This window comes from Saccoglossus kowalevskii, chromosome 16 (genome assembly GCF_978046115.1).
Source record: "Saccoglossus kowalevskii chromosome 16, keSacKowa6.1, whole genome shotgun sequence".
NCBI classification, from domain to species: domain Eukaryota; kingdom Metazoa; phylum Hemichordata; class Enteropneusta; family Harrimaniidae; genus Saccoglossus; species Saccoglossus kowalevskii.
The window spans coordinates 16,419,529-16,444,820 of record NC_140656.1 but is presented as its reverse complement, the minus strand read 5'-3'; the positions used below and the strand labels follow the sequence as shown (position 1 = coordinate 16,444,820).

At 35.6% G+C, this 25,292-nt stretch overlaps 2 protein-coding genes across 2 annotated transcripts in view; both read right to left on the bottom strand.

Annotated features, from left to right (window-relative positions):
- LOC100374222 (tetratricopeptide repeat protein 28-like) overlaps positions 1-16,610 on the bottom strand; it is a 70,498-nt gene extending 53,888 nt beyond the window's left edge. Inside the window, exon 1 of the mRNA XM_078008409.2 lies at positions 16,444-16,610. Coding sequence (XP_077864535.1) covers positions 16,444-16,476 — 33 coding nt within the window. The 5' untranslated portion in view covers positions 16,477-16,610. The remainder of the gene's footprint in view (positions 1-16,443) is intronic.
- Positions 16,611-21,863: 5,253 nt separating this feature from the next.
- LOC100374369 (protein-lysine N-methyltransferase SMYD4-like) overlaps positions 21,864-25,292 on the bottom strand; it is a 28,203-nt gene continuing 24,774 nt past the window's right edge. The window contains exons 14-17 of the mRNA XM_085491126.1: positions 25,089-25,158; positions 23,989-24,102; positions 23,768-23,891; positions 21,864-23,274 (exon numbers count right to left, since the gene is read on the bottom strand). Coding sequence (XP_085347252.1) covers positions 23,139-23,274; positions 23,768-23,891; positions 23,989-24,102; positions 25,089-25,158 — 444 coding nt within the window. The 3' untranslated portion in view covers positions 21,864-23,138. The remainder of the gene's footprint in view (positions 23,275-23,767; positions 23,892-23,988; positions 24,103-25,088; positions 25,159-25,292) is intronic.

Below are 25,292 nucleotides of genomic sequence, written 5' to 3'. Positions count from 1 at the left end.
ATCAGGAAATGTACTATTAATAAATATACTACAGTAATGTACTTTTTGTATTTACACATTGTTTGTCTAATGTTTATTAATTTAAACTTTTCTGTGGTCGATGACATAATTTTAAATGATGACTACATGTATTTCATGGTTTGAAATCGGTCTTACCGATAGATTGCTAAACGTAATTTATAGAAAAATCGAAATGCTATTCACGATTGACAAGGGATAATAGTTGAAGCCCAGCCCCAGCATATACATTACTCCAGCATGCAAGTGCAGTGGGAATAAAGGTATGCAAGACTGAAAGGAAGATGACCCAGGGACATCTAACAATCTAACCAATCAACCAATACAAATTAAATAAGTTTAGGGTAAAGGCCCACTACAGTGACATCACAACTCTGTGTGATTAGTTATCACAGATTACACTGTCAGAAACTCAACTCAAAAAAGTTAACGTAAACAACGATGTTGGAAGGCAATGTTTAATGACTGTAGAACATTGAAATATGTGTAGTTATGACAATAAACCCTATTGTTAGATGTACAATTGTTTTGGGATGGGGAATTATCTGGGACAAACTTATTATTATTAGAAATTATTTTAACGGGAAATTGGAAGAGGCAAAGATTTCAGTATTTGTTTTCATATCATTGAGGATGAATGCATGCATCGCAGTATGCATCCGAAACAAAGCCACACATGTGTGTAGAAGTAAGACCAGCCATTAATACACTGTACCATGCCTCAAGAATGCAATGTGCATGTATGATATATTTACACATACATGTATCAAACCAGCACTTCTCTAACACACATGTAAGTCTAGATCATCAAAATAAAAGACTTCAATGATTAAACATTACCACAGTATTAAAATTCAGTGTGCGTCAAATACTTGGGCCATTAGAAATCCTTGAGGAAACAACAAAACACACACACACACAGGACCAGAGCAGACAAAAAATACATGCCCATCAAATTACATCTAGAGATATACATGTACTTATGATTATTAAAGTGATTACTGAAACTGAGAGAGGAAAAAAATGGTGTTCACAGACTTACATGATGGCTGTGTAACCAGTGAGTCTGAACAAAAAAGGTGGTTCAGAACACTCCACCTTTTCCACCGTTCATCTCACCAATTAATTGCACAGCTATTGTGTGGATGTCACCATTGTTTTGCCGACTTGGCGCCAGACAGCTTTCGCATCTATAGCATAGTACAATCTCTCCATGCTCAACTGAATTTAACAACCAGGGCCCCAGCCCCAAATTTGGCACTCGTACCCTTATTAAGAAACAGTTAAAACTGTCTGCTGTCTCCTCCAATGTTCCGACAAAGGGAAGTTGTCCGAGTGGCGAGTTATGTGCTTACACACTACCAATTGTCGGAATCCACATATATGAACAAATGACGTGCCCAATAACGAAAACTGTCTGCATTGGAACCGATTAAATAAGGTTACGCGTACCATGCCTTCCTACACTGGCATCAAAGAATGCCATATTACAGCGCGTTCCATACTGTTCCCCTCGTCAAAACGATCTACACAACAACTTTTCGTTACAAGGCACAATAGTGGCAAATTAACCGAAATTTGTCAATCAACGCGCAGGCATTAATTCAGTGGACCTGCACACTTTACGTGCACAAGTGTCCGTTCACATAAAACTATGTAACCTCTCGAAGACAAGTATTCTGTTTTGAGAATATATGCAAATGTGCATGTTCTCTCTTCATCACAAAGCTCATTTGCATATGTCCTAAACATACCAAAAATGAATACCAGTGAAAATAATTTTTTTTCTTTAAATTGGTTTACGTGGACTTTATAATGATAAATTAACTAGAAATAAATTATATGTATCATTGCAAATAATGGTTTTTAGAAAATAAATTCCAGCTACCACATTTGCTCTAAACAATATTTGGGTGTACAGTGGTCAGAAAAAGTCATATTTTAATTAACCAGTGAACGATAAATGCAATATCTATAGGCCCATGCATGGTATTTTGATTCAAAACGCTGTCGCCTAGATTATAGTGACCACACCATTTTGTTTTGTTTTTCAAAATAGTTTGCTATAACTATGAGTGATGGATGGAGCACGAATGACGTCACATAAAAACACTACATTTGAAATGTGCTTCTAAAGCAGCAAACTGAATTCTTCATATACTTCTACATGTATAATTTAAATTATGCGACTAACTTAATAAATTCAATAACGATAATGCATGTAAAGTAGCTATGAGTGTTAGGGACTGGATCAAAATATTGTGAATCATAATGGTCACAAGAAAATAAAAAGTGTCAAGTCTGAAAAAAAGTGAAAGTAGTCATAGATTTGTTAAATCCACTTTTTGTGTTTCATTATTTATTTACCTATTTGTTGATAACAGGGGATTTTTCAAGCATGAGTGAATGATGTGTTCAATGAAATTATGGCCATTATTGATATTTGAATATTGATCCCACCTAAAGGCAAGTAGATGGCTAAACCGCAAAAACGTTTAAAATTATCAAACGTGTTAGAATTGTACAGGGCAGTCTAGTGCATGTATGACAATATGGTTTACTTCACAGAGACATCAAAGACAATTGCCTCAACATTCAGAGACCATGTCTTGATGCACTTCGAAAAACACACAGATTTTCCTTGTAAAACTTCTTTATCATACACATTTTTGTACTTGAGTAATTTTATGAAATTTTATCATGAAGATAGGTGCCTTTTCCACTCTGAAGTTGAAGCCCTGACAGAGTTATGATTTCTACGTGCAAAACGTACATACACAATGTATGAAAGGAAAGGCAATCAGGATCTGCCACACATACAGAGGTACACAGATACAAGAAGTGCAGTCAACCACAAAGCCAGTTCACTGTAGTGTCAGGTAGATGGCAAATTGATTTTTTTTGTCAAAAGACACCCCAATCTAATTTCGTTTTTCGCACAGAAACTTCTCATTATACACCCAGGTAGATGATATTATTGTTATGTAATGATTCACATATATGTATCGCTGCGGCCGTCAAATAATCTTTAGACGGTTTCAATGTGCTCGCCGCTTCAAAAGCTGTCACCTTCAATGGAATCATAGTAGGTGCGAAAATTCTTCACCTTATTTACACGGGCTGTTATGTGTTCCTGACACTTGATAGGTTTTATTTTCAGTTTGCATTTCAAAGCCCAATTGACCAATAGGAGGGTAAATACAGGCATTGACGAATTCATAATCAAGTTTGCCTGGGGCAAAATTCCACATGCAGCCCACAGCGCAAAATCCCTTCTACACCGTGACTGTACAGACTGGTAGAAGTTCTACCCAGTGATAAAGCTATTGTGAACTCTGATTCGTCATGAGATAGTGGGAAAACAGCAAGGAATAAACAGTTTATTTAACCATATAGGTAATTTTAGCCGCCACTGCTCTCTGTACTGTAATTTGAGGAGACAAAATGCTTTACATATGATTAGTTTAAAAGTTGCTAAATTTATCCAAGTCAATAGCAGCAAAGACGGGCGTAGGTGTGCACATGCCACAAATTTTAGATCAACATATTTAAATTAAAGATCTTGATTTCAAATGCGTAAAAAAACAACGAATAAAATACAAGTACCCGCAGATAAAGATGGCGACCAATGCATACAAAAGTACGTTTAATTTGATTTGCAGTTACGAGAAGCATGTCGAATTGACAAAGAACTCAAAGATGAAAATGAACAGAACACAATATTTGAGGTCTTCTGAATAACAAAGGATTATGGGTAATCTATAAAAATGATGCCTAAACTATGTAAACAACAATAATTTATTTTTCTCTGTAAAATAAAAGCATACTACTGCTCTTAAGACAGATTAATTCAACTATTTTGTAAACTACTACCAATATTTAAATTGATAGCGACAAATAACAAAAAAGAAGAAAATATCTATAAAGAAGAAAGCCTTCTTAAAAAAAACCTAGACCTAGTTTCTTATAATCTCTTCTTTAATGCTGAAGATACAACTTCAACACTGAGTGTGAAACTACCATAGTTGTTTTTCGGTTGACAGACCAATACAAATACTAGAGTTTACAATGGTTAATGAATTGATTTAAAGAAGGCCAAGAAGAAAGTTAAACACAGTTGGCAGAAAGGAATCTTTACAAGGAAGGACGATGAAAGATGAAACCGTTCTACCATGCATCTTTTGTTGGCAAGTTTGAATCAAGATTTGTTATTTTTATAATTTAAATTTGAAATCAACCCTTTGAACACAAAACCATTTTGGTGTTAAATTTCCAAAATTTCTAAAATGTCAGTTTCGGACCTAATGGGCATAATTTCCTATTGGATACATGCCTTTATTAATATTCATGAAAAATATGGAATCAATTATGCACTGTAGCTGTATTCTCTCCAGGAATTAAAATAATACATGGGATAGAATCAGTTTAGAAAGTACGAAACAATTACCCATCCACAGACAGAAATGAAGTATTTTGTTCTCCTTATAGTGGAGAGACAGTGTACTCAAATGTTTATTACGGTATGTTTAAGTTTTATTCTCCACTTATGTATTATCTCATGCAAGTAAAAAAATTGCGCAACAAAAAATTACATCATCTGGCAAATGTTTCAAGTCTGGTGAGAACACTGCTGTTGGTTTATTTTGTTAAAGAAGCACTGTACTAGTGAACAAGTGTACTCAGTGGCATTCCTGCCCACCAAGGTCAAACATTTGCAGTTTAGTCTCACTGACAACGCAATGCACAGACAGGTAGGTACATACAATGAAACTTACACATGTACTAGAACTAAATGTAATTTATTACCAATTTCATATCAACAAACTATGTTTTTCCTCTTTTTTTTTATTGTTTACAAACACTTGCATGTACTTGACCTAATTGACATAAAAAAATACGACAGACTTCATATTGAGGGGAAGGTAGGAAGCGCATACATTCAATTTGTGCACGTCAGATGAACTCAACATGGACACCTAACACCAAGGTGAACAATAATTTCAGTAATGCGAATAGTTCATGCACATCCACGCCACATGATTTGCATAATATACTTACATGCATGGTATAGTGAAACCCATATTCATTTTAAAATGCAGGGGTTGATAATAAAAATTAAAGTTGCCTGTTCATTGGACAGGTTCGAGAATGAAATTGCCTATCCTATTTGATGATTTAAATGTACTTGTCCATGGAAGATAAATTACATTGTATGCCATGTTATTTGAATTTTTTTTTAATTCTTGGCACATCACCATTTTTTTGGTCAATAGCAATTTGGGACTACCCATTTTGTCAGTGAAACAATTTACTGTGAAATACTTTATTTTCGTTTGGAATTAATTTTCGCTATTTTCGCTGATTCAATGAAAATAAAATCTAGCGAATATAACTTTTTTCCTATATTTCACATTCAACTCATCAAAAATCAGTGAAAATAAATTCCATACAAAACACCCAAAAAACATTTTCAGCGAAAATTAATTCCAGCTAAAATGACGTATTTTACAGTATTTCTATTCAACAGACATTTTGTTCATTTACCTGTCCCAGGTAAAACCTGTCATTTCTATTATAAGCACCAACTGGGAAATATTAGTTGTTTTTAGACTGAAGGACAAAGTTTTAATATTTATTTGGGCTCATCATTAATTCTGAAATCTGATACTTCGCTGCAAGAGCTTGTTTTTAAACAGGGTCAATTTCAGAATAAGCAAAATTGACATTGAAATCAAAGCTGAGATTGAAACTCTGGTGATTTTATTGTCATGGAAACTGTCATCTACTACCTCTTGATCTGTATTTTAGATTTGATGGACATGCACATGAACTGATGTACATGAATTATACGTATCCTATCTGAAGTCATTACATAATTGTTGTATTGGCGAGATTTAGTGAGAACTCAATTTCGTCAATGTGACTTGAGTAAATGTGATTCTCTGTGATTTATCTATCATGAAATAAACGTATTATTATACATCTGTCACGGTAACACCATAAGTTACAGCATGCCGTAATTTTGCGGTATTTTACATGTACAGGGTATTTTCATCCTATCATACAAGGAAATTGATTTCCAAATATGGAATGATTATGCGCGTAAACATCCGCTATTTTTGGAGTAATTTTAGTGTATTTGGTGTCCAGACACATTGTGTTGCTGGGAAGTTTTTATGGAGAAAAATATATTTTAGAAAGATTTCAAGTTGTACGGCAGCACAGAAGTGCGCGGCTCAAGAAATATATTTATGACTTGAAAGTTCAATCGGCAATTCGGTAAGAGGGCGCCATCCGAGAGTATCAGGGTGATGCGCCCCTGTTTCCCGGTTTAGAAAAACCTCTGGGACATTGCCCAATATGACGTTTGGTTACAGAAATGAATTTTACAATTTGGCACAAACTACATATTTTCATTGAATGTCATTCCCAAGTCAAAAATAAATTATTCTACAAGTTGTACTATCTTGGGAAGAGAAGAGTTTCGACCAGAGCTGCATGTTTCAAAATAACATTTGGACATTGAAAAACAAAAATAACATTACTACGATTTTATTGATTCACTAATCTTGTAATGTGGAATCTGAGCAACGTTCAAGCAGGTTGTTCATACAACGTTCATACACGTAATCAGACGTACATTGATGATAATAATAATGATGATGTCTGTACAACCAGAGTGTTATCTCCCTGGCGTGGCGTCCTAGTCACAATCTTCTGAGAATTTTATTTCAATGCCACAGTCACAAGTCAGATAATTTTTAGTTAATTTTTTTGTTGATGACCTCAATGTGACCTCATGAATAATTTGACCTGAGGTCAGTCTTAAACAATACTTTAGAGATTAAACGTGTTGATTGATGAGTAAGATGGTGACTGTGCTGAATGGATGACAGATGGGATGAGGTGACAAACTCTGTGAACCACATCAAGATATTAGCAATGAAAACCCTGGTAAACAGTAAATAATTATTTTAAGTGTTACTGAACCATGAGATTTCAAGTTTGTCAGTTTCCAATATGGTCGCTGCATAAATTCACATTTTTCCCAAAGGGTGGCAAATATTACTTTCAGTTGATGCACCTGTCACCTGACCTATGTAACTGTACTCATAATTCTGTTAAATAATATTAAAAAAGCATCATTTCACTGAAAAATAGAAAATCAGTCAATTTTCAATAGTACCGTAAAATCTGTATTAGAAGCCACATCCTTAATTAGAAGTCGCACCAATTCTTTTTGAATAATTAAGAATCAAAAATTCACCATTTCTCATATGTGTAGATGCTATAATAGAAGCCGCATCACCTCTGTTGCATTGTACCATTTTAATAGAAGCCACAACTTCGAATACAGATTTTACAGTATCTACATGTATGTATATTTCTTGTCACCGTGCCTCCCTTTTCATACACATTAATATTTTGCAGAGCTATCTATTTTTCTGGCATGATTATCCGGTTCAAAAAGTTTTTACAGAATCTACAATGGTCATTGTAACAAGAAGTGTGTTTATGAAGCAAATTGCAAAAACGTTTACAGAAGTATTGCTGACAAGGAAACGTTATGGAAACAAAAATATAATTACTGGATTCAGCTGATACCCCGCCCTGTGCGATCTTATGGAGGATTCGATTTTTTTAAAGAAAAATGTGGACCAAAAGATTGCCCGGGCAATGTTATGGCAGATATTACGAAGCCCATCTTGTCTGGAAAAATAACCCTGCGCTGATAAAAAGAGTCTCAGAAAATGTTTAGAAAAAATAATGCTTCGCGTTGACCAAATATAATCATGCAAAGTATAAATTCAAAGTGTTTTAATACATTGGTGAAAAGTCGCATTTTACCTGAACGAGAACATGCAAAGGAAAAGCAAGCCAAAGTCTAGTTGGAAATGTTTTCAAAGATTTTTGAAGAATAATGTTGATAATAATGTTAAATAAATACTAAAATCATATTTTAGATTTTTATTACTGACAATGAAGTGATCAGAACTAAAATGCATAACTCTGAGAATATATTTATAAATATGCATGACACATTAACGTGTGAAAAGAAATTAACAGAAACATTTTTTGAAAATGTTTTGAGCTTTGTGGTTTTCTAAAATACAATGAGTATCGGAGTCCAGGAACGGTGAATTATTGAATTTCAGAAACCAACCACACAAACTGCCCCCAAAGTGCATAAAATCTAAATCTCCCGTGACAAGATTCAACTCCACAAATTCTTTCTCACACATACATTGTACAAATGTACCTCTTTTACAGTCGTTAGAGAGAAATCATCAAACCCCCAAAGTAGAGGGAACTTCCACTTCCTCTATAATGGCTTATCACATCGGTGGGCAAAAATAATTGCAAACAGGTGGTCATTGGTCAATCATGTGACTACTTCACACACAAGGTTTTGTAAAAATGATTTATCATCGAGACAAACACAAAATCACATATGAACTGCGACAAGTACACCACAGCTTCACAGGTGAAAACGATATACTACCTTACGGACCTCGCTGACACTTGTACAAGTGGCATGCTTTTTATTGACGGCTAAAAGGCTGGGCTAAAGAAACGTCAGAATAATGGCGCGGTCGATAAACTTCTGAATTATCGCGTATCTAATAATACAAGTGCTCTTCTATTTCAGAAATACATTTTGTACGAATAGGTATGTCCGTCGCTACACAGCTACACAGTCAGCACTGTCTACAAAAACGTTGTTTAGTACACTGAATTTTGAGACCAGATCGAGTGAACGGTTTGAATTGACAAACAAATAAGAATAAAACATTTCGGTTATAAATGTCAGAATAACAGATACAAGATTGTTATCACCAATGAATAAGTCTATATCCACTGATAAGGTATGGGAGTAACTATAAATATAACTGACGGGTTGATAGGGCAATATTGCTTGGTTTCCCTTAGTAATAGCTGATATCACTCCTTCTCCAAAGATCAAAGCTGATAACGAAACATATGTGACACCAGAACTTGCATGTGGTGTTACAGAAATAGACGTGTCTCAATTTCGAACATACATGTACATGTTGCATTTCAATATTTCATTTTCAATTTGATCTAAAATAAAAAATAAATAAAAAAGTTTGCTAAACATAGCGAACGCTTCAAACGAGAACAAATAGATTGAAACGTGTACCAATCATTGCTGAGACACACAAATTCAATTCAAGATAAAGCTGACAGGGTAATTCACTGAGACACAAAGGGATCCAGCGTCAAGAAGTTTACACGTCCAAGTGGGCAACATATGAACTTATTATCGGGTCACCGGTCCAGCATTTGTGTCAAACTTCCTCACGGTGATTTTTTTATTTACTCAGGCCTTTCTTTTAGGATCACATCACATTATACCCCCTACACCCTTTTGTTACGAAGGTTAACTTTTTTTCTACATTTCAATGGCTGAAGGTTTTTTTTTACTTCATTATTCAGCATGTCGTCCTGACAACAATGCGAAAGTGACACTCTTATGAACGACAGTGTTTGTTCGGGGGCCCGACTGGGTTACAATAGTGCTTTCCTCAGACTTTGGATTAACATGGTGGCACGTTTGACAGCCGAAATCAGAAAATATTTGAAATTACAAACTGGCAATTGTTAGGAGGCAAACGACCATACATAGAGTTTATTGGAAGATCGGGTAGCAAAAAGATGTTATTAAGTAATAGACCACTTGTTAAAAAACACACCTGTGATTGCCATATTGAAGTTTTTCAAATAAATGCATGTACATACATGTGCTCAGCTCCAAAATGTTTTTTTTTTTTTTTAATTTGTTTTTTCAATCTATCCAGGACATATGTTACACTGAATATCCATCCCATCATGGTCTGTCTCCCCTGACATTTTTTTTTTTCATGAGCAAATTGCAAGAGATAATTCATTAGTAGGTACATGTACATGTACATTACACAAGTACAGTCGAGTGGAAACACTTTCTGCCCAGGTTACAAATGTTACCTTATTTAGAAAATACTACAAAACACTTTGAAATAGCCACACCTGACATTTCAGCGAATTTGACTCAGGAATGAATTAACAGAATCTTATTATTCTCAAGCATCTGATCATTTTATTGCAAAGTATACTTTCTGGTAATTTAGCTACATCTTAGAAAGGGAAAATTACAGATTAACTAACATTATTTAAAAACAGTTTTTTCACAGGAGACGAATATTTACAAAATTTAGTCATAAACAATATAGAATTTGCTTTATTATACATGTAGTTGATATTTTATTGGGGCCCTAATAAGACAGTAAGGTGGTCAGAAATGTTGTCAATGTTTTAACTAAGAGTAAAGACTGGGGAACGTACTTAATTAATAACCTTTTCACCGCCAGACTTTCTTGCCCAAATTTTTCAATATTTCTAGAAATGAACCCCAATTTTGGAGCCAACAGACAAAATGTGAGTAAATTATCAGTTTTTACGGTAAAAAAATTGACTAATTTTGTCCCAATCTTCTGAAGGAAAGTGCAGACTATAAACAGGGCTATTTTGTGAATTTGTGATGAAAAGAGTGAACTGGTGGTGAAAAGGTTAAGGCCTTTCGGGGAGAGTGGAAGAAATTATTACAGACAATGTAATGTACATGTAGGTAGTCTGTCTTTGATCGCCAAACATGTCCATGTGCATTTCAGTGACTTTGTATCCTTTTAAGATACTGCAAAACCCAAACCCAATCATATCCAAGGTTATACAACTACCATACTATGATGTTCAGCTGTCGGTAAGAACATTTTGAATCAGATATCTTGTGATGCCTGCCATACACTGGAAACTCTTGCATTTGAAAACTTTTTTTTTTACAATGAAAAGAGCACTTTGAAAGAAATTACTTTTAATGTTATCACACATTTTATAAAAACACTTTTCAAGATCCTTTTCGATATCTCCAAATCTTTCTGCAATTATTGTAAAATTTAGACTACTGGTAAGAGTTGTCTAAGTGCCAAGGCAAATGTAAGAAACAGACAAGGTCAACTTTCTATCAGGGTCACAGACTTTGATTGGTCCTGGGTCACTGAGGTGATGTAATGTGATACAGCCTACTGTTCAATTTCAATCATTTGATCTACTACAAACAGATGAATTTTCAGTGTCAAAAATGTTTGCGCTTTGATTGTTTATTAGGGCATTTGCAAAGACCAAAACTGACAGCAATCACTGTGTCTCACTGGTAAAAAATGTTGCGAAATATTCATTGTCAAAATAAATAAATCCGTTACTGTGCATTGTACTCAAATAGTTGTCAGTAATTCTGCATATTTCTTATTACTGTAAAATACTTTATTTTAGCTGGAATTAATTTTCACTGAAAAGACTTTTTAAATGTTTTGTATGGAATATATTTTCGCTGATTTTTGACAAGTTGAATGTAAAATATATAAAAAAAAAGGTATATTCGCTGGATTTTATTCTCACTGAATCATTCCTTCAGCGAAAGATAATTCCAAGCGAAAATAATGTATTTCACAGTACATTCACCACTTTTTAATTCTAGAGCAGGTAGAAAATTTTGACAGTGATTTTGACAAGTAGAACAATGTCAACAATTTTAAAATACCTTAATAAAAACAAACATAATTTTGAGTAGGTCTTTTTTTGAAAATCCCCCGATTCGGTTTATGAAGTAAAAGAGTGATATACGTACTGTATATGTACAAAATACTACTAATTGGACCGATACTACAGTATGTGAGACTGAATATAGTGGCCATACTAAAAAAAAAAAAAACTGGACAATGCTGTCGTTGTCTCTGTGCTTCATATATAGGATGAACCAAGCATAGTACACGTACATCGCCGAGAGGTTAGATATTCTACAGTCGCCTTAAAAAGCACTTTATTTTCACACCTTTGATAAACAGATGTGTAAATTTTATGTCGATATTTGTACATGTTCACCCGACCCCCTTAGGGAGGAAAAGTACACAATAGGTACCTCAACTGGACGCATTACTGTCTTAATTTATATCAAATGACTGGGAGATAGGTATTCACAGTAACATCAGTGTATTGCTGAGTGAACAACCAGGTAAATTTAACAGATACGTTAGCGGAAGCACACAGAAGGTGTTACATGTAGGCGGGGAGTTTAATTTATTTTCCATTTGAATTTTTGAAAGTAAAACAATCAAAACAAAAATGAGGGTGTAGCCAATTGAGAAAATGTTCCATGGTTTAGCTTAGGTCTTTTGTTGAATCAAGCAATGTTATGTTTAAAGTCGCAAAGGTAAAAACCACTCAATCTATTATACGAGAGATTTTGTTACACTGCAACCAAAGCCTGTCCAGAAAGTGAAATCATTATCAAACAAAGAAATTCAATCATGACTTTTGAGTATATGGTTCAAAAACAGGAAATGATACAAATATATGTAAAACAACCTCATCAGGACGAATGTCCTGTGAAAACAACTACACTTAAACGGAAACGGACACTCCACAATCACCAATATCACAACAGTGAACTCAACTCAATCAAACAAACGACCAATATTCAGCCATAAAATCTCCTCTTCTTTCAGATTAAAAGTGTACAACGCCTCTTTTTACAAACACAGAAAAAATAATTATTTTGCGTACACAAAGGTATAGCGAGACACATTGAACAAGGGCATGATGGGAGGCCATTATGACCTCTGGTGACCTTTTATATCAATGCCGCACAAAGCAGATATGGCTCTTTTGAGGGTAATTATTGCCTCAAAAATGGAAAGTCAGCAGGGTTTGTTTCTTGTTAAAAGGTGAACTGTTGAACTGACGCCCCCTGGGACAATCAAGATGTGACAAAAATGCTGGAAGCAATGCCGGAATACTGATTAAACATTTCAGTTTAGTTGAGAGCAAAATTTGTCATGGTGAACATGTAACCGGGGGTTCTTAAAGACAGCGAGCCAGAGAGATTTGACAAAACATTGTTCTTGCAAACACTCTCCTTACATCATCAAATCGTGAACGTATATTTGGCGACAATTTATAAGTACATACATGTGTACAAGTTCATCTCAATTTCGCCCGGAATTTTTTCTCTCGAAACCACATGTATAAGAATTGATTTTTTGGTTTCTCAATCAAAATTCTCATTTATACCACGCCACACACAGTAATTAACAATCTAAATATGATATACTGTACATTACAAGTATAATAACAATTACAAAATCTCAGAGTATCCAAGGCAACTAGAAATTATTTTTTTGGTGTGAGCGAGTGTGGGCGTTTGTATGGGTGTCACCTGTGTGAAGAATTTTATTTCATTTGGAATGCGAAAATATCACATACACATGTACAGCTTGGAATCAGTCACCATTATTGATTAAAATATTTATGGAAATTCTATCATGATCAGATGGGGTTAGAATTTCCAACATTAAGTGAAACAGACAAAAACAAATGTACCGATAATTACTGTTCTCTAGCAACCAACAATTTTTTTTTCTTGGAAGCCAACTTGGGATAACTTTCTGAAAAGTTGGTGGTCCAGAGTAATAATATTGGTTTACTCATTAACTGTTTTTTTTTTTGGTTTTTTTTTTTTGCATTGGTGTCATGCTTGATACAAGTAGGACTAAATATCCGCATAAACACAGTAACTTTCATTGTTTAATGTGTGTAGATAAAGTTTCAGTTGGATATTTGACCATTTTGGAGACAAAATGTAGAAAACATTGTTACACAGTATTTATAAATTTCTAGCAAAGCCATAGAACCGTGTGTAAGTACACTGCTCTGTAAACCACCAGATATTTCAGAAAAAACAATTTTCATGAATTTCACAGGTCAGCGGAAATCATGAAATTTTGTAGTAGTGAAAATGTCTCTGGGTTTCTTAGGACACCGGGTCTGAGTGTCAGTTATTTTCGTAAAATGTTGTCTTCAAGTATACCATAAAATGCTGTAATCGAGCAAATTTGGCAGATTTATCTGTAGACCTGGTTTGTATACAATTTATTTTTTTAGCTACATGTATCAAAGTATTCTTTTAAATTAAAAATACAGCTATGTGTTTGTATTTTAGCTAATATATTTCAATATTGTTGAAGTGTGATGTAAATCTGTGATATCGAACAAGGGGATCTGCATTTGTACCTTATTAGGAAATGTGAATGCCAAATAAGGAATGATTAAAAGTGACATTTCAAAGTTGGCTGGCGAGTTTCAAAAGGAAGTTGATCAAGCTAAAACCTTCGGTAATTTTTCCCAAATTACCAGTTTTGGGGCTTAAAAACAATTGAACGTATAATAATGAATACAGTGAGGTATTTTTGTTACGAGAATATTGTCAAATACACATATGTCGGTTGGTACAGTAATGTACTGTCAACGTGCATACATGTATACTGTACTTTGACATATCCTTGTAGTATTTTTGCTACATTTTATTTCAAGAGTCACATACTACCCAGTAGCACACACAGTGTCACAATCAGACTGGTTGCTATAAATACTTATTATTACATGGACAGTGTAGATATGTACCATATTTACTCTATTAGAAGTGCACCTCAAATAGAAGTACACATAAGCCAATAATTGCATTGACTGTACATATATACTAAATCATTAAAATATTATTTATTATGACCAGAGAAAAATCTCCGTAATTTACATCAGCATAGGCGCTAATAAACCAAATACGGTAAGTTTCTGTAGATAAATTAAAAACACTGCTACACCAAGATGATATCAGTAAAATGGGAGTCATAGGTATTACCTGTTAACTCTATATTCAGCTTCTCACACCCACAATATATAAGAATATATTTTCTTGTTTATTTTCTCAACAGCACTCCGAATACGAAAATGCTTATGCAATCCGAGAGACATTACAAAATGTTTCTCAGTAATTCACACCCACCTTTAAATAATAGAAACTATAGTGAAGGACATTGCTTTCTTCAATCTCGAAAACTAAAATTTCTTTTCCTTCTCGTAATATTCAGAGGAAAGTTATAGAGCTTTGATTTTCAAGAGACTTTTTGGAAATCTACTTAAATTTACACCCTGAATTTCAAATAGCCAACACTTAACAGTACAATAAATACTGAGTGTATTGGGGTAGCTGCAGCCTTCGCTTCTTCTCTTGATTTATCTTGCAGTTTTGTAAGTCTCAAAACTAGGACAAGCACAGTACTTTAAATAATATTAAAGTCAATCAGCCAGCATCAGAGCAAAGTGACAGATTTAATCTATTTAATTAAAGCTGTAACATCACTATTGTGTACACTTCCTTGAACAACAACCAGAACCATTGTTTTTGAGTTTTGTAATGCCAACCATGGAACTATAAACCATGTAGTTCCATATAGTTCCATGTGCCAACTGACCAGATCTGGAGCACTCAGAACCGGCACACATGAATCTGAAAATGGGATAGGACTGAAAGTGACACCATGAAACTGAAGCCACTATGACACTGACAGATTGTCTTGCCCACAAGACAGGTTGATGTCAGATCACAACACTACTGAAAAAGAATCCGTGAATGATAGAGTCCGAACAATCAAAGAATGAAGACCCGTTGAGGTTCAATCACTGCATGATTGAGGGAGACAGGGTTAGGGTAAAGTACTGTCCCCCGTACATCATTAGAAATAGATGACAGTCCGTAGAATAAGTCGACACCTGATGAATACAACTCCGAGGTCACCGACACGCAACGCTATTCAGGTTCGAATTCCCATATTTCGGAATGTCTCTTCGTGTGCTACTTCACACTACCTCAAGTACAATTTTAAATCATCGTTTGACGTTTTGTTTATCTTTGGCCGTTATTAGTGGCCTATACCTCACCAAACGCACCCAAACACGTCTATTCTTTTCCACGCCACTGACTCTGTAAGCTCTTTTCATGTCAATGGTGCACCCAAATAAACCCCCTGGAGGCAAAACTCCGTGTCCTCAAAGACACCCATGGAAAAGAGCTTAGCGCTATAGTAGATCGTTGTATGATCGCGTTTTTCCTCACAGGTGCGACCTTGGCGTTGTGATCATCGACGTGGAAGAAAAAGGGCGATTCTAAAGACGCAATGAAAAACAAATCGCGGTTTAGTTAGCGTCCACGATGTTCCAATAAAAAGTACATAAACCCCACGATGTGTTCAGTGGGCAAATTGCGTCGTCCCGTTTTGTTAGTGCAAATGCACACAGACAAGAAGTGAACTATTAAGGAAAGGTTTGTGAGATTGTGATGGGATTAGACCAGCTTACCTATCTGCGATAGTAGCTACATAAGTGTACACCCATAACATTGTGTATATTGACTGGCACGGGCGAGAAAACACAGTGTTTGTCTTTGGCAGTGTTATATAGTAAACAGATCACCGAAAAAGTCTCCGTACTCCGTAACATTGGAAACTTCCTACACTGAAATCGCAACGTTTTACCCACCTTATCTCGGTCCTTGTCCCCCGGTTTATCCATAACGGTTATCGTCGATGGCTTCCATGAACGGCAGGTGATAATCCAACATCTAAATTCATGTAAGTGGGTTTAAAAACGCGAACCAAAATCACAAAAAGAAAACTCCGTACGCAAACCGGGCGCCATTTTGTTTTCAGGTAAGACCAGTAGAGCATTGAATTTGTTGACCATCCCCCCTCTAAAACGAAATCGGTAACTGAAATACAGAATTGGGGTTACGTCTACATATATGGAATTTAGTGAAACAGTGTATTTGTCTATATTTAGGCAAATTATTGAAACTGTACAACGTCAATAAACTGCCTTGTATATTAAAAAAGAATATAACTAGAGCTTTGAAAGGGAGTGAGTTTTAAGAATTAAACTGCCGAACAAAAGTAGTCTCGTTGGAATGCCAGAGGGCGTGGTCGGGCATTGGAACTATTGTCATGTTTGAGCTGATTGACGTCTCTATGTGAGCGGTGTGCGTTTCGTCAAATGAAGATCAATTCTCAAATTTGGATAGGTGTTATTTGAAAATGCGGGCGCTCCACCACGCCCGTAAACGCTTCGTGCATCCATAAACTACCGATAAACGAACGAATAACCTAAATTCAATCATAGGGGCGCAGCTAATTCGGAGTCTGTGCACGAACACGGTAATAGTCCAATCAAAGAAAAAGATAACCCGAAAATATGGATCATGTTTTGACAATTTCGTAATTTTCGTTCAGATATTGAGCAGATATGACGGAAGTTATGTGAACAATGTATTGTTTAAGATTTATATATTAGATTCGTACGACAACTTGGCAATACGAATACTGGTGTAATGGAAGTAGAAACTTTTAAATTTCAAAATTACTCGTTACCTCGGAATAACGTCATACAAACGCACATGCATTCATCATGAAATCACAATGTGACAAAATAATATTTATGCTTAATTCCTATACTGAACATTCTAAAAAAAAACTTAACGGTTTATAATATCGCAGAATAATGGGAACACACTGTAATGATAATGTTTCATAAAGTCTGTTTGCACTTGTGAATTGTCCATCTTAACAGATGTTTGTGGGGCATCGGGCGCACAAAGTATGCAAGTTCGATCGATACATCAACAGAGGGCGCTGTGCAGTAGCGATATGCATTTTTTTTGGTGGTGCGTCCCGTTTATATCTGGTGATGTATTTTGCATGTGGATGAAACACTGAATCTGATCTATTTCAGAATAAAAATCTAACCAACAATAATATAGAAATGAGTTTTTCAAAGTTTGAAAGGGGGTGGGAATCTCTACCTCTATTCCTCACATATGTATGATGTATTCATAATTTGTGGGGTTTTAAATACATAGATTTCAAAAGCTGATTTGTTGACTTAACCTGTCAATATATATATATATGCTCAGAAAACGGCAGAAACACTAGAAAAAACGTCAGCCAAATGTACACACGACAAGCTTTAAGCGTCAGGCTATGGGGTCGGTGAAATGTGGGGTGGGGGTTGACATGAGCCCGGGGGTCACTTTATATTAAAACCTTACACCTTGTGTATTCTTGCTAAAAAAATAATAGGCCCCTAGGGCTGGCAGCACATTGACAAACCAACCCCCTATTGCAGACGCAATGTAAATTCAGTACCCCCCCTAAAGCAGACATATATTGAGAACATCCTAACCCTATTGAGAGCATTCTCTGCCGTTGTTTGCACTCAAGTGGAGTGTGATCAACTCAAACAAGCTACTTGTGGTTGCTGTGTATACAACTTATGTTGGTGTCATTCGTTGTTTGATGAAGAAAGATGAGAACTATTGACATGATTGTGTATATGAATATTAATTTGATAGTTTAATACACAATGCACACAACTTTGCCAGGATTCTTATTCCATCAGATACCAGAACGCAATTTTATGTTCAGCTCCGAGTGACTTTGGCATGAATGAAGGGCAGAAAACCCAGAAAACTAAACTTAAGAAAGCAGGAGCTGAAAGACCCGGCCCCTCACTCAGGAACTTTAGGGGTAGTTATGCTTCTACCAAGATTTTTTAAATTAACCCCTCAAATGTAGGAAGGCCATTGTATTTATAATCCTGGCCTTCATTGACGACATAACTAAGTGAAAAAAGATATTCTTTTGTTGTAGGATTGTTATTAACTGATACATGGCCAATGTCACCCTTTATGACGGAATTGCTCCGTACTTCATGGTCCATAACGGGCCTTAAACAGTGAATATCATCCTGGGATTTCAGCCTGGGGTTTTATGGCCATTACAGTCCCAGGATTAGGCCTACAGTATGTCAAAAATCATAGACACAATAAAGGTGAGTCGTATAATAACAAACTACCAAAGCCGAATTGTTGCTTTTGGCTTTTTTGAGAAACGGGCGGGTACCATCCCTATACAAGAATATTTCATGGAAGCAAAACCAATCCCATCTGATGATCAGATGTGATGCGAATATATAACATGGTTATTTTGGTAAATTGGGGCCATCAATTTGATTCAAAGACAACCAATGTCCGTCTTCGTTTTAATCATCGAGTGCCTTCCAATTCTTCATCCAAATCCCCCGCTGTGTTCTTTATGCTTCCCTGGCACACGTCCACAGTATAGGCACATTTAATACTGCCTGCTTCTAAAACGAAATCGTCACAATCCGGACAAATTTGGCCTGCTTTAGAAGGTGAAAAACACCCCCCTTTCCTGCTAAATTTGGAACGCACATGGGGTAGTAACAGCATATAGAGTGACCCCCGGGGACACGAGTCATGATAATTCTTGGATAAGTCACGTCATAATGACCATATCCATATCCACTAATAATACTCATGGGCGTTTGTGAAAATGATAATACTGCTGCCAACCATGGGGTCCGAAGGAAAGAGTGCAATCGAACGAAGCAACATGTTGTCGCTGATAACATAGATATTATAAGCGCCCTCTATGGCATACAACAACTGCACGCCGTGCACAAATATTATTCAGATTATTCTAATGAAATACAATGCATTGCAAATCTAATATTCAAAATATACAACAACAATTCTTCAACGAACTATTCTATGAGCGTGAACGGTGGTAAATGTATTCACATGAATGCGAAAACGTCACCGCCGGCTCACGCTATAATTATTCCCGGGTATTTTTCCAAACTACGGGACAGGAAATACGAAATATTTGTGGTCGTACTTTTTGAAATCCTGTAGGTGGGGAAAATGACTGATTGTAGACTTTTTGTGAACTGCCTTCTGATTTTTTTCACCAAACTTGACCTTTGTTAAATTACTTTATAAAACTGAGAACCCGGTGTACAAATGATTCTCGGCTTGTTTCTTCCCACGATCACGCCGTCGATAGGCCACTTGACAATAAGATTTGTTTTAACCCCATGACTTGGTCCAACCCACTTTGGTAAACTAAACTGACCGGCCTCTTGAAGTTTCACAATATTAGTGAAAGCTTTTGATGTCGCACGAATATCAGATATTTCGTATCCAGTCATTCGCCCCACATACGGAAATATAACTATAGATAGCGATGAAAATACTATGTGACATATTATCGACAACTGATCGAAGCATGGAACGATCGCTTCCGGTGAACTCAACCACGAATATTTCATTTAGATTAAAATTTTAATAATTCGTCAAGATTTGGTAGAATGTTGACTAAGCTTGGGGCTCGAATTCGATCATTCTCAGTCGTCTTAGATATATTATTTGTTAGATAACCCGGTCTTAGCCATTTCTGACAGTATTATTCACATTAGTATATTTTTTTTTATTTTAGTATATTTATTTATTTATCACAAAGCAAAAGGCCATTGGCCCAAAGAGCAAATACAGTTTCACTTAACAATTGTAACAATAGAGAAAACACAAATCATTTAAGTTCTGCTTTTCATGGCGAAATAAACATAACACATTGTTATATATCGTGACGAACATAACTGTTAATTTCCTCTATGTTGCAATACCTATCGTACCGACAACAGTACCCATCTCAAAAGTACTTTAAAATGTTATAGACCTAAGACTCAATGCATATCTTTCGAACCACTACAGTCCGCTTATAGACAGTTCCACAACACAGAAACGGCACTCCTCAAAGTTCACAATGACATGTTAACCTCACTTGATGCAGGAAAATATGTCATCCTCGTTCTGTTAGATTTATCAGCCGCTTTTGACACTATGGACCACGCTATTCTTCTTGGTCGTCTATCCCCTTTGGGCATACATGATCTTGCCCTGCAATGGCTATCTTCATATGTAATAGACAGACATCAATCTATCACGGTGACCATAAATGGGCTCTACTTATCCTAAACTCTTCTTCACTGTGGCGTACCCAAGGGTCAGTACTCGGACCACTATTATTCTCACTATATATTGCTCCACTCGTTCAAATCATTCGTCAACATAATCTTGAATTTCACCAATATGCCGATGATAATCAACTGTATTTAGCATTCACCAGAGCCAACACTTCAAATGCAGTTACACAAATGGAACATTGTCTACATGACATCAAGAAGTGGATGACACTCAACAATGGAAAAACAAAAGTTTTGCTCATTCGATCCAAATTTGACCATACTCCTAGCCCTGTCAGCAGTATCCATGTTAATTCTACAGTTATTGGTCCAGTCACAGCTGCACGCAACCTTGGATTTATAAACTGGAACCCTTTGTGTCAGCAAAATTTGCCTATTAAAATGCAGGAAATAGCGTTTCAGAGGGTCTAGATTTCAAAATAAAGGTCGCGCTTCGGTGCGAGGTTGGTCAGCAGATTTCGCCCCCTCGTGCAAAATTTCATGCCGGCGCCTCTGATAATACTCTTCAATTCAAAAAACATATTATCAACACTTGCCGAAGTATTTACTTCAACATTAGATGTATAGGACAAATTCGACAGTACTTTTCTACAGAAACTTGCCTCAAGCTGATTCATTCAACTCTTGTCGCTAAACTGGACCACTGCAATGCCCTGCTATATGGCTTACCAACTGCACAACTAAATCTGTTGCAAAGAGCCCAGAATAGCACAAAAAAGTTTGATCATATAAAACCAACATTTGCACTGGCTTCCAGTCACTTACAGAATCCAATTCAAAATACTCCTCATTACTTACAAAGCCCTACATCAGTTGGCTCCACCATACATTTCGAATCTGAATCAGCAAAGTAATCCTTGTAGAATTCTTCGCTCTAGCAACTGGCAATTACTCAAAGTACCAGCAACCAGACTTGAACCATATGGTGAACGATCATTCTCACATTCATCTTCTTCACTATGGAATCATCTATCAAATGACATTCGTACAGCCCCAAATGTTAACACATTCAAATCCTGATTGAAAAGTCATCCGTTTCATCAAGCATTATAAACTCTATATTATTACAACACAGTTTATTGATGTTGGACACTACGAACACCAAAGAACGCATTCCACAAATATTCTTTCTAAGGTCAAAGAAACAAACACCAACCAATAATAGGACTACGTAAAATGGTATTGAAAAAATGGGAATAAAACGGAAATATACAACGATTTTTCCGTCGCACAACGTAACCCGTCCACGATATATATAGTAAACGTGATCATATTCTCCCATTTGATATTCATATCAATACTATTTTTTTCCATTTTTGCCCAAACGTGTTATATTCTCCTAAAATGCAAGTTTAGTGATACTGACTACGGAGAATTATTTGAATTATTAACAATTATCGAAAGCGCATGATAAAGTGACTACCAAATGTATTCGATTTTTCGATCTGAAATAGTTCCCAGTGCCTGACCACTGAACCGTTAGAAACTCAAATTATTCTACAAACTCTGTTGTACGCTTTTTTTCTATGATCATACATACATGCCAGTGTGAGACACGGCAAAGAGTTTGACAAAATTTGAATTGTAATTTCTGTAAACATAGACAACATGCACGATTATCGTATTAAATTTGACTGTCTACAATACACATGTTTTATTTAGAACAATTCGAATTCAAAACTGCTGTTTAACTAAATAGCAATGATAGATGTCTCTTTACAGATATATTAAATGAATTGCCTGTGCCAATTATTACCTAGAATGTTCATTGGAGATCGCCTGGAGACATGTGTTGACCTAGCGATGGATACTCATTCATTTGTGTTTCCTCAAATTACCAATAAATTACCTATCCTAGTTGCTGGTTAGGGAACTGTCCACCTGGAAACCCGGTGAAGGAGACGATTCTTTTTGGGTTTCTGATGAAATACCAACCAAAGCGTTACCAGAATCTGATGCAATTCACAGGTCAATCGCGCAACTGGAAATCGCGGTACAGCTTATGCACTACCATATTCGCCTATATCTTAACTTTCAGATGATATACAGGTTGTTATAGTTACCGGTAATGTTTTCTGCGTTTTACACCCCTTTTGCTACTGTTGCTGAGTCTAGAGCCATCTGCGACCAACTTCCCTTTGTATTAAACTTATTTTCAGGGACTTCTTTGCTAAGATTATACATAACATAATATATATATATATATATAACATATTCGTAATTTTTCTCTTTTATTGAATTACAGGTAATTTGGTAAAACATTATTAAGAAAGTACTATTAGTATGACAATGGTTTACATACTAAAAAAACATTGCAGGATTGAAATTTTACCAATCTACTGATCTTTATAGTCTTTTAGCACAGCCTTCATTTGTAGCAGTTCCTTGACATCAGAGTGGTTTTCACCATAGTGATCAGATATTATCTTCACGGCTTTGTCGATAACACCGAGGCCCTCTGTCACATTTTTACTGTACAGATAAAATAAGAACTAATTATTTGCCAAGGTGTGCAATAATGCAAAAGTAGATCTTTAGTTAAATCAAGCAATATCATGTACTGAATCAAATCTGAGGAATGGTTCATGTCTAATGGGAGTAACTGATGCACATACACGTCTTACGATCGTTGTGATGACATACATTGGATAAAATTTGCAATATGAACTCGATTAAAACGTGTTTCTATATAGGTTTGCCTAAACTCAATTACAATGCAATTCAACATAGAATTGCGTTTTAATTCAAGTTTAATTAATAATTAATTAGTTTAATTAATAAAAGTTGAATATCTTGTTAGGAGTAATAAAGGGGGTAGGTATAAATTTGATTAAATATTAAATTAAATATAAATTATGAAAATATTGAAGGTTGTCACTTGGTAGGTCTGTCGTCACTTGGTTGACACCACAAACGTTGACACACACACACAGTAAACTCAAAGTACACATGCCAATTTACTTACCAATTAAAGAGAATTTGTGCCAACTTATATAATTCATGTCCAATTTCAATACTGTCTTCGCCATACAAGATAATATTGCTTTTTATACTCAGTTTCAGATACTTGGCAGCATAATGATAATTACCTATAAAAACAATTATTATATACATTGCGTACAATGACATTCTGAAAATATCACACGATTTCGGCATGTGCTGCGAATGGGTGGATACCAAACTTACCAAATGAAGCATAACATAGCGCTAGACAGTCTTCTGTTTCTGCCAATTCTTTGTTGTGTTTGTAAAGCACCGACTGCTGTATTTTATAGGCTTTGTGAAGAGTTGACAGACACTCTATAAATGTGAATACAATGATCTTAAAATTAGATCGATCACCCAAGCTTCATTTGAAGTTGGATTTGTTAATCCTGAATTTTTGCTGTACACATTAAATGTGATTGGTTAATGCTGAGCCATGATCTACACAACAAGTGTGATTGGTTAATGCTGAGCACATGATCTACACAGCAAGTGTGATTGGTTAATGCTGAGCACATGATCTACATGACAAGTTAGATTGGTTAATGCTGAGCACATGATCTACACAACAAGTGTGATTGGTTAATGCTGAGCCATGATCTACACAACAAGTGTGATTGGTTAATGCTGAGCAAATGATCTACACAGCAAGTGTGATTGGTTAATGCTGAGCACATGATCTACATGACAAGTAAGATTGGTTAATGCTGAGCCATGATCTACACAACAAGTGTGATTGGTTAATGCTGAGCACATGATCTACACAGCAAGTGTGATTGGTTAATGCTGAGCACATGATCTACATGACAAGTAAGATTGGTTAATGCTGAGCACATGATCTGCACAACAAGTGTGATTGGTTAATGCTGAGCCATGATCTACACAACAAGTGTGACTGGTTAATGCTGAGCACATGATCTACATGACAAGTAAGATTGGTTAATGCTGAGCACATGATCTACACAACAAGTGTGATTGGTTAATGCTGAGCCATGATCTACACAACAAGTGTGATTGGTTAATGCTGAGCACATGATCTACATGACGTATGTGATTGGTTAATGCTGAGCACATGATTTTATTTCTGATATTAATCCGGCATTAGTTTCAACAATTTTTTTACAGCCTGAATATATTGTACTTTATTCTTTTGCTGTTCTGTAATCACAGACACTTTCTAAATGAATGGATTTTCTGATGTCTAATTTCTCTAGTGACAATATGAAGATTCACAAAAAAAAAAAAATATGAATGAATTATGCGCATAAATTTTCATGCCTTACATCATCATATATTCTTACCTTTCACTTTGTTTTTGTCACCAATCAAAGTTTTTCCCACACGAAATAGTTGTCTGGCATTCTCAATTTTCTAGCGTGAAAAATAACAGTGTAAATTGAATTAAAATAAAATACCTTGCAACAATTTCTTGTTTCAAGACAAATAATCGTTAGCATATATATAACAATACTTGCTCTATTATTATCTCATGCACATAGGTCGAC